The following is an 11,102-nucleotide window of genomic DNA, read 5'->3' on the forward strand; positions in this document are numbered from 1 at the left end:
TACTCCATTCTATCATGGGGCCACCTTAACTACCAGTTCCTATGACCTACACAGCAACGCCCGTCACTGGAGAGAAATCACTCATAATGACAGCTCGAAAACAAGTGCAAGAACCCACTAGCCATTCTTCCACTCTCCCTCCCTCTCCCCTTCTTCCTTTCCACCTGTAAGACATGTATTGATTGTCTGATTGTTACAAGTATGAAGACTCATTCTCCCTTGTAAAGGTAGGCTAGTTGGCTGGCAGAATCTTAGTAGATTATAAAAACACATACGTATCTCACACTATGGGAAAATGCCCCAGTTAAACTGGACTTTAAGAGAGGGGCTTTCATAAAGATTTCATAATACAAAATTATAATTATCCCAATTCTCCTCCATTTCCTTCCTCCTTCCAACACAATACTGTGACCACCCATATTCATAGGACAAAAGGCGAGTAGGAGAATGGGATCAAGGGCACCCTGGCGAGGAGAGAGAGCTTCTATCATACCCCTCACCATTTCTCCTGAGAGGTTTTGGATCCTGTTTGACCTAAAGGCCTTGCCTAATCTTTGATGGTCTTAACAGGCCTCCACAGGTCCCCAAGACCAAGTTTCACCAGTCTTCAAGTTAGATATCACAAAGGGAGATATACACACTCTTGTTCATAGTTCGGGTTAGGGGGCTATAAATGACCTTAAACTAGCCCATCTCTAGGCCCTAACACAGAGTTCAAACACAGCTGGAAATGAAAGAAACAAATAAAATCTATTATGCAGACAGCTGGCCATTCAAAACCATTCTGTTTTAGCTGTCAGCAAGTTGCCCAAGTCCTCAGGCCCCTTATAATTAATACTAGGCTCTGTACAATTATCCACAGGACCATGTGCCAGGAACTGAGTCAATCTTCACAGTAGGAGATAGGGAGATGAATCACAGTGGGTCCCAGCCTTCACAGAGCACAGGACCAGGGTGGAAGTAAAGGCATTACCCAAAGGCTGAATTCTCAGGAAAGAGCCGGGTCTATGTTACAGACAAAGACAGACAAAGGACTGTGAGCATGTGGAACAGGGTGCAATCACTTCCAGCTGAACTAGGCTGCAGAAATTGGGTTTTGACCATGTAGGTTGACTAAGAATGTATCTGGATGGAGGGAAAGATAAGAACATGGTGGGAAAGGTGAGACTTACTCGAGGGAGACAGGATTTATGCAATGGACACTTACTGAGCCCCTACTTTATGCCATCCACTGTGCCAGGCTCAGAGGGTCCAGAGTCCCTGAATATGGATGCTCACTTGGAGGTCCATACCAGGCAGAGAAGAGGGGGTGTGATCCAGTCAACTTTGTCAGGGCTCGTGGTTGGAAGTACTAATTAGATCATTTCCCCTTACTTTTAAAGGCCTGGTGTTTTCTGCAATTCTTACATCACTTGGAAATTTATTCTCCCCAACGCTTTTCCGAGTCATCCGCCTGGCCCGGATCGGCCGCATCCTCAGGCTGATCCGCGGGGCCAAGGGCATCCGCACGCTGCTCTTCGCGCTCATGATGTCCCTGCCCGCCCTCTTCAACATTGGGCTGCTGCTCTTCCTGGTCATGTTCATCTACTCCATCTTCGGCATGGCCAACTTCGCCTACGTCAAGTGGGAGGCTGGCATTGATGACATGTTCAACTTCCAGACCTTCGCCAACAGCATGCTGTGCCTCTTCCAGATCACCACGTCGGCAGGCTGGGATGGGCTTCTCAGCCCCATCCTCAACACGGGGCCTCCCTACTGCGACCCCAACCTGCCCAACAGCAACGGCACTAGAGGGGACTGTGGGAACCCCATCGTGGGCATCCTCTTCTTCACCACCTACATCATCATCTCCTTCCTCATCGTGGTCAACATGTACATTGCGGTGATTCTGGAAAACTTCAATGTGGCCACGAAGGAGAGTACGGAGCCCCTGAGCGAGGATGACTTTGACATGTTCTACGAGACTTGGGAAAAGTTCGACCCGGAGGCCACCCAGTTCATTACCTTCTCTGCCCTCTCAGACTTTGCAGACACGCTCTCTGGCCCCCTGCGGATCCCAAAACCCAATGGGAATATATTAATCCAGATGGACTTGCCCTTGGTCCCTGGAGATAAGATCCACTGTTTGGACATCCTGTTTACCTTCACCAAGAATGTTCTGGGAGAATCTGGGGAGTTGGATTCTCTGAAGGCAAATATGGAGGAGAAATTTATGGCAACTAATCTTTCAAAAGCATCCTATGAACCAATAGCAACCACCCTCCGGTGGAAGCAAGAAGACATTTCAGCCACTGTCATCCAAAAGGCCTATCGCAGCTACGTGCTGCACCGCTCCATGACGATCGCCAATCCCCTACCTGTGCCCAGGGCTGAGGAGGAGGCTGTGTCACTCCCAGATGAAGGCTTTGTTGCATTCGTGGCAAATGAAAACTGTGTGCTCCCAGACAAATCTGAAACTGCCTCTGCCACATCTTTCCCACCATCCTACGACAGTGTCACTAGAGGCCTTAGTGATCAAGTCAACTTAAGCACATCTAGCTCGATACAAAACGAAGGGGAGGCTGCCACTAAGGAAGCCACTGGGCCCTAGTGAGGACCCTCCAGCAGGGGCATGTCCAGCTCTGACGTATCCTTCTGCTCTGTGACAATGTACCACCACCGCCTCACCAACGCATGCCACTGGTCACAATGTCAGAATGGGGCAGGGAATACAGTTGGTACCCACCTTTGGAGAAACCCTCACACACTAACAAGAGTCAGAAGCCAAGGGCGTCTCCGCTGTGACTTCCCTTTTAATTTTCAATATCAGATGATGGGTTCCCTTACTTTCCAGAAAATGTCCCTGGAACATTTTATTTTGATGGTGACCAGAGCTTACATTTACCAAGACAAACACCTCAGGACCAGAACTTCCAAAGATACATGGCAAGAATGTTGCTAAAGGTCCAAGGTCATCCTCTGTGAAACGCCACATGGAGACTGGCAGTGTTATTTAGGATTTTGCATGACTGCATGCTGAGAGCTGCCGGACAGCTGCTCCAGCCCAGGGTAATACCTGTGGTCTATGTCATGAAAGGCCTCTGAGATACCCATTAAAATTAATATTTTTAAAGGTATGTCAAAACCAATGTTATATCCTAAAGCATCATTTTAAAAAATTATGTGACACTGACATGTCATAAATCACTTCTTCACTTTCAGGGTTCCTGATATTTTGCAGTTTGGGTTCAGGCTGGGTAGGCAGGAAGGAGCACTGTCCTGGGAGCCTGTTCTCATCCTAACTAACTCTCCCACTGCTTGCCTGGCTGACCTGGGCCAAACTCACTCCCCTCTGAACCACTTCCCCATGGTGGTGGGGGGCAGAATGGACAGTCTTTGCAGCCTTTGCATTTCATGTTGTAGAACTCAGTGATGCCCTGTCCCAATTCAGACGACGAAAATACTCGCCCCTGAAGCGGCAATGGCCAGACCTTTCTGCTCTATGGCCAAAAGACAGCTTTTGAATATATTCTAGAGGCTGTTTCACATCTCATAGACTTAAGGATGGAGGTTTTCACATTCCCCTCGGACCAGGACTCCATAATTAGTATAATCAAAAATAAAGGAACATTTTGAGAAAGATGATCTGGGAGACAAAAGGTAAGGCCAATACTTTCTTTAACTCATCCTACAAATGTTTTAAAGTACCTGTTATATGACAGGCACTGCTCTAAGCACAAGACATAATGAGAGTTAAGCCCCAAAAGATTCACTGGATTTATGCATTGAATGGTGGAAGGGTTGCCAAGGGATGATATTCAGGCCAAAGTCACATGGCAGGTCTTGAGATGAAAGAGATTAAGAAGTTCGTGTGATAGCATAAGACATAAAGGGTCTTAATGAGAGCCATGATCGTCTATTAACTCTTGGGACATTCCTTGCCATGATGACAAGGATCAGGTCAATTCATTGATATGTATTTTATCGCTTCATAAGATTTCCCATTTATTCAATTACAAAGACTAAAGACTGGTCCCCCTGACAGGCTTCATGGACACAGATTTTTCTGGGGCCGCACAGAAAAATCTATCCTTTCTCTATCTCAGTTGGCCCAGCAGAGGCCAAAGAGGCGTTCGAAATGCTTATTGGGGTTTGCAAGCACCCACAGAAGCAGGTTAATAAGATGATGGAATAGCTGAGGGCACAGGCTGACACAGTACAGATCAGCTGTTCTCTGGATGCTTGGTTTGTACCTAAAAGATGAGTTCAACCAAATGGCACTGGACCAGAGAGCACACATATTCACTGTGCAGCTACTTCAACAGCTAAATCTCATGCAGCCGATGAAAATGCCCTCGGAGAGGATGCTTGCCCAAGTGTTTATAAGACAGCTGGGCGGACAGAGAGCTTAGGGAGTGGCTTACTTTTACAATGTTTTGTGGAAGACTTAAATGTACCCAACCATCAGACTAGTTTTATTAAGTAGATGATATTATTCTCAAATATATTCTTGTTACATATTTTGTCCCAGGTTGTGAGTTGAATTGTGTCCCCCGCAAAAGATAAGGACCCCTACCTAAAACTGTATGGTACCTAGGAATCTGACCTTATTTGTACTTAAAATCAGTTCCAGGTGTATCTATATTTGAAAGGCAAATCTATAAACGTTTTAGAAGATAATATAGGAAACTATCTTTGTGACCATAAAATTTTAAAAAGGCTGATAAACTTGACTACATTAAAATTTAGAACATAAATTCATGAAAATAGATCATTAAAAAGAATGAAAAGGCAAGCTGTCAAGTGGATAAAATAAATAAAACACATCCAACAAAAGTCTAATATTCAGAGATTTTTATTAACATCTATAAATCAATACAAAACAGACAACACAGTAGGAAAAATGGCAAGAGATTTGAAAAGGCACATCACAAAGGAGGAAACCTGAATAATCAATAAGCATATGAAAGAGCACACAACCTAATTAGTAATCAGGGAAATTCAAATTAAAACCATAGTGAAATATCACTACACACCTATCAGCTTTATAAAAGTTTTAGAATCTAACAAATATCAACTGCTGGCAAAGATGTAGAGCAACAGGAAGTTGAATGCACTGCTGGAGCATGTAAATTGGTCCAACCATTTTGCAAAACAGTTTAACTTTACTTAAACTTTTTACATATACTCGTGACTTGGGTTTTCCACTGGTAGGTATGAAACCTAGAGAAATCCATGCACACATGCTCTAGGAGACATGAACAAGATTTCTTATTATCATTGTTCATAATAGACCCAAATTAGAAACAACCTAATGTCCATCAGCAGTAGAATAAATTAATAAATTGTGGTACATTTTTAAAATGTAATTTTATGTGGTAATGAGAATGAGATATAGCCTTGTACAAGTTTATGGATGAATCTTAAAAACATAATATTGAGTGAAAGAAGCCAGTCACCAAACTATATCTACTATATGATTTTATGAGGTTCAAGATCAGGCAAAATTAAATATACTGTTTAGGGATGCATGAAGAAAAGCAGGGATTTGTCCATTAAAGGCAGTGTAGAGGTTAGTAAGACGTGGAAGGAGGCATTGTGACTAGGTCTCTGGCAATGTTCTAAGTTCCCACCTAGGTGGTTCTCTTTATAAGTGCTGTCTTTATAACCATGTGTTAAGCTAAGCATACATATCTAGTTGCAGTTTTCTGTGTGTGTGTTATGGCTCACAAGTTCAGTTCTTTGAATAGCTTAGGTTAGATTCTCCTCCCTCTTCACAGAAGTAGTCACTATCTGCTGCTTTGAATTGTGGTGTTTCTGTCTTGGACTTGGATCATCTGAGCCGAGCTGTAAAAGGATTAGGAGTTCTATCGTAGATAACAGAAAAGGAAATTCTAGAGAAAGGGAACTTTCGACTATCAGCCTTATTCAATAACCATTACCTCTCACAAGTATTATTTCAGTAGCCTTACAGCTTGCCCCCATTTCTACTCTTGTCCCCAGCAGTCTATTCTCAAACAGCAGCCAGAGCTCAAGATCCACCCGTGGCTTCTATGTACTCCAAGTAGACGTTATTACCATGGTTTTACATAATTTAGCCCTTACTCCTCTCTGACCTCATCTTCACCCCAACTCTCTGTGCTTCAGCCACACTGTCTTCCTTGCTGTTCCTTACACACACCAGGCATGCTCTTGCCTCAGGGCAAAGGCCCTTGGAACTTGCTTTTTCTTCAGCCATTATATCCACATAGGTCACTCCCACATTTTCTTCAGTTCTTCCCTTACCAGCCTATCTAATTACCAGCCCCATCCAGCACTTACTGCGCTCTGATATGTTATATATGTACTTTCTCATTGCCTGTCTTCCCCACTAGAATGTAAGCCCTGCAAGAGCATGGACTCCACTTGCTCACGGATGTACCCCCAGCACCAAAAACAATGTCAAAGTAAATTCACGATATTTGGCTAATTTTTTCTTCTTAATCTGTCCAAAGTTAGCTCCTCATGGCCCAGTACCCAAAGGCCAGCCATACCATAGACAATAGCATAGGATAAACATGTTAACTTCAATAAAAATCTCTATTTAGAAAAAGAGGAATTCCTGGCAGTCTAGTGGTTAGGACTCTGAGCTCTCACTACCAAGGGCCCGGGTTCAATCCCTGGTCAGGGAATTAAAATCCCGCAAGCTGTGTGGCACAGCCAAAACAACAAAAACATTTAGAAAAAGAGAAACCACATCCAGAAGTGCCAGTCCACAGTATACCTGGGAGTATGTACTGCTGGCCTTGACAGTGGAAGGATTTCTTGGTCCTGCTTCTGGGAGCATTCCTCATCCACTGTCTTACTCCCTCATGAGATAGGAGCACTGGGAAGCAATTTCTTCTAAGGAATGAACAGCTTATTGTACTTTCTGTTGGTTACCAGTGAGCCCTGGAAACTGTTTTCAGGTTTGAGCAATCTTGGGCTGTTATTTCCCTGGACTGAAGTTTCTGTGGCAATACAACTCCCTTGAAACACTAGTATGATTTCTATCTCTTGCATTTTACCAACTCATTAGATCTTGTCAGGTTATGGTCCTTCAATCTAGAATCAGGACTGGATATTACTGCCTTTTAGCAATAGATGATTCGCCCTCCTTTACCCCTCAGCTGAATTGCCTGCATCCTGGCCTCAGGCAGCCACCATACAGAAATATTGTTTAAAAAAAAAAAAAAGAATTGGCTTGGGTATAGAGGCACAGCTTACCTGCCCCTACCCCAGTCTGTATTCCACTGGACAGCTCTTTAAATTGGAGTAATATCTCGTTTGCCCTGTAAGAGTACAGGGACAGGATCCCTTGAGGGAGTGTGGGAGGAGGGGAGAGTGTCAGGCTTCTCCCAGCTCCCATTCTTACCTCTATCGCTGTATTTCCAATCATCAATATGCTGGTAAATAGTTTAACACTTAGCTCTTCACAAGAAAAAAGAAATCCCTTATTTGTAGCATATTCTGATTTATCTGATGTAAATACTCCCACCATGGCCCATGTCAAGCTACCGATGTGACATCCCTGAAGGCAGATTTGAGAAGAGATGTCGACCTGGGTCAGTATAAGCTGGCTCCAGCACACCAGTTTCCAACCTCCCTGCTTTTCCTCCACCATTATTAGCTTGGGACAGAAACCTGTTTCTTCTACTGTCCAAGGCATGATTATAAGATCTTGGGTTGCTGGCCATAGTTAGAAAAGGCCTCTCTTTCCGCTTTCATATGAGCCAGTTTTGACAACTCTTTTTCTGTGTGCCTTTACTAAGCCTGCAAGAAGTAGCCCACACCTTTCCAAATTCTGTAGATTTTTCTATCAAGGTCCTTCAACTCCTCCTGTGAGAGGTAGGTGGTCTGAATCTCCAGATATAACAAGCTACAGCTAAAAAGCATAATAGAAATTTCCAGTGTCCCACCCCATTTCATCTTGGCCAGTGTCGCACTTTAAGGTCTATTAATAGTAACACCAGTTTCCATGTATCAGTTTCTGTGTTGGTAAGAGTTATTTGGTTACAAGCAACAACCCATTCTAGCATAAAAGAAATGTACTGGGATTTCCCTGGTGGCAAAGTGGTTAAGAATCCGCCTGCCAGTGCAGGGACATAGGTTTGAGCCCTGGTCCGGGAAGATCCCACATGGCCGCGGAGCAACTAAGCCTGTGTGCCACAACTACTGAGCCTGCGTGCCACAGCTACTGAAGCCCGTGCGCCTAGAGCCCGTGCTCCGCAGCAAGAGAAGCCCCCTCTCGCTGCAACTTAGAGAAAGCCCTCGTGCAGCAACAAAGACCCAACGCAGCCAAAAATGAATAATAAATAAATAAATTTATTTTTAAAACAAGAAATGTACTGGAAGGCTATGGGGAAGTTCAGAAAGAACTAAACACTGAACACTCAGCAAGTACAGCAGCAAAGGCTAGTCAGGTTTCTGGGTATTAGGCACCAATAGACAATCTCTTCATGGGGCCAGGACCAATCAGTTTCTACTTCCCACCCCCCCCACCCCACACCCCTGCCGCCAGTGTCCAGATAGGATTCAGATTCCAAGGAGAGAACATCTGATTGGCCCAGCTCCAGCAAGAAAAGGGAGGGGCATTTTGATTGACAGCTCCAGCAAGACTGCAGTCAATTATCCCTTCCCACCCCTTATGCCCACCTTCCCCCCAAAAACGTTAAGGCACTGTTACCAAATGGAAGAAGGAGGCTAGGCAGACAAAAATGCCTGATGAGTGTTACAAACTTCGAGTTAAATTCATGTTTTGTAAAGATCACTCTGGCAACAGTGACAAATTACAGAGAAGTTGAAGTTGGAAGCAGAGAGATTAAGGAGGGGGTATGCCAAATGGATTTTTGAGTTTCTCATGCACATTGACTAAAAGTCACCAAGTCTGCTCAGATAGAAGCCCCACAGCATGGACTGGGGTGCCAGCTTCCATCTTCACCTCTGATGACAGGTCCAAGCCCTTTTCCTCCAAATAAATGCTCCCTAGGACCCAAATATCAGTCATGTACTCTGGCTCTGGAAAATCACTCATATATTGCCTGAAGTGGAAATATGTTTCAGGTGTGTTCTCCTGAGAAGCCCCAGATGAATCATCATCCAAGTGAGTTCAGGCAGAGAAAGCCCAGATTTGCCTGTGGGCATCAAATCTATACCAAGAAAGTCTGTGTCTACTGTTGACCCTTTAAAACACCAGTTCTGACCGTAGAACCAACAACCACAACAAAACTTGGTCAACATGGTTCATTGTACAAAGATAACAAATTCTAAAGGGGTATGCGTGAAGAGGACTCTTTTTTTTTTTCCTGAGCAGAGCTGAGTTAATTGATTATTAGAAACGTGGCTGCTCTTGCTTACAGATTTAATCATATTACAAAGTAATATAAAGACATGTGTGTGTGTGTGCCTGTCCAATATTGATGCTTCTTGTAGTTAGAACAGCGAGCCCAGAACCACTTGGAAGCTGAAGATGTCTGCAAGTGATCCATACAGAAATACTCAACTCATCGGCTAAGCAATTTGGTGCTCTGGACCAAGCTCTGGATGAGGGCAGAAAGTCCCACTTTGATTCCAGACCTTCTCTTGCTCACATGTCACAACTTCTCTGGAAACCTTCTTTATCTATACAATGGGAATAAAGATTCCTGCCACGCTGAACTCACCAAGGAGGTTTAATGGAGATAAAAAATGCCTTCTCTGCCCACTGAAAGAAGCAGAAAGATAAAGGGGGAGAAATAAGAGAGCCCATCCTGCCACACTGTGTCCCAGGATGGTCCTCACATAGGGCAATGCTGCACCCCTCCCCCACTGAGTATGTATAGAGGTGTTGGGTGGGAAACGCTGTGCTTCACACGCAAAGGAACATCTAACCACACGCAGGGTCCTCCCTGGACAAAACCAGCATGTTGGTGGTCAGGATGGAAAGTAGCTCCTCCAAAATCCACTGTGGGAAGCCATGTTTGGATCCTACTGTTTTGACTCTGTAGCAGGTACTATTGGTGCCCCACACCACATTCCTTGCCTCGTCTGATTTTGAATAGAACTATGCAGCTTTTTGTCTCAGGGCTTTCTCCAAAGCCACTGGGCTTTTCCCCACACAGGCATCGCAGCCCAGAAGTTCAGGGTGAAGGGGAGATGTTGACAACCTTGAGGACAGTCCTTAACCAATGCAAGACAAGAGTTGGAAGATGAATTAATATCCTAGCCTCCCATACCAGGGAGGAACAATTCTGAGTCAAGTTTCTCAGAGAATCCATAGAAAGTCTGAGCCCTCGTTGTAGGGCCAGTCTTTCACAATCCTGAGAGTAAGTGCCCCCTTAACTTTTAACTCTCCAGGCTCACCCTACCCCTGCCCTGCCCAGTTGCTCACAGCACTAACCATCTTTGGGGGAAGTTTCTCGCTGCCTTAGCTAATTCTCTCTCTGCTTCTTCACTTTTGCCTCATGGAATCACCTCTGAAATAAACCTGCCCCCAAATCCTTGTCTCAGCTCCTGATTTGAGGGAAGACAAATTAAGACAAACGCCATGATAGTCCCCTGCTCAGTATTAGGAAACTGTTTTCTCATGCCATCCACACATCCATCATCCCATCTGCAGGCTTGCTGTATATGGCTCCTGGACAAAGGTCGGCAGGAAAGGAATCACTTCCCCTAGGTTACACGGGGTGTGCAAAGGGTCCCACCCAGAAGTGATACTGTCAGCTCTCCTCCTAGCTCCCTACCCATCACCCACCTGCTTCTGACTGATGAGACAGTTGAGGCTCCTCTCCCCGCCTTCTCAAGCACTACTGAAGATTTGATTTTGGTGATAACTGCCTTGGGAGCAAGTAGATCCTTGCCTCCCCGCCAAAACTGTTCTACGATGAATAAAAGTTTAATTACAAGCTTGAGTTTCAGTTTCTCACCACGTCTTGTAAACTGACAAGATTCTTGACAAGTCCACAACTCTTACGGCCCCCTTTTCCATCAGTTTATTGTATTGGGCTACTTTGATGTTCTACAACTTGCAACAAGACTCTCCAAACTGGGCCTTTACCCAGAAGTTGTCATGGTGCCTTTTTCTGGCACACGGCATTATATTGGGTTGGCCAAAAAGTTTGTTCGGT

The 11,102-nt window shown here is 44.6% G+C and overlaps 1 protein-coding gene across 1 annotated transcript in view; it reads left to right on the top strand.

Annotated features, from left to right (window-relative positions):
- The window catches only part of SCN10A (sodium voltage-gated channel alpha subunit 10), an 81,427-nt gene extending 76,697 nt beyond the window's left edge, over positions 1–4,730 (top strand). The window contains exon 27 of the mRNA XM_022563630.2: positions 1,383–4,730. Within this exon, the coding sequence (XP_022419338.1) occupies positions 1,383–2,590 (1,208 nt within the window). The 3' untranslated portion in view covers positions 2,591–4,730. The remainder of the gene's footprint in view (positions 1–1,382) is intronic.
- Positions 4,731–11,102: the final 6,372 nt, after the last annotated feature.

This window comes from Delphinapterus leucas, chromosome 10 (assembly GCF_059928025.1).
Source record: "Delphinapterus leucas isolate spDelLeu-1000000601 "Yukka" chromosome 10, BTC_Dleu_Yukka2, whole genome shotgun sequence".
NCBI lineage: Eukaryota > Metazoa > Chordata > Mammalia > Artiodactyla > Monodontidae > Delphinapterus > Delphinapterus leucas.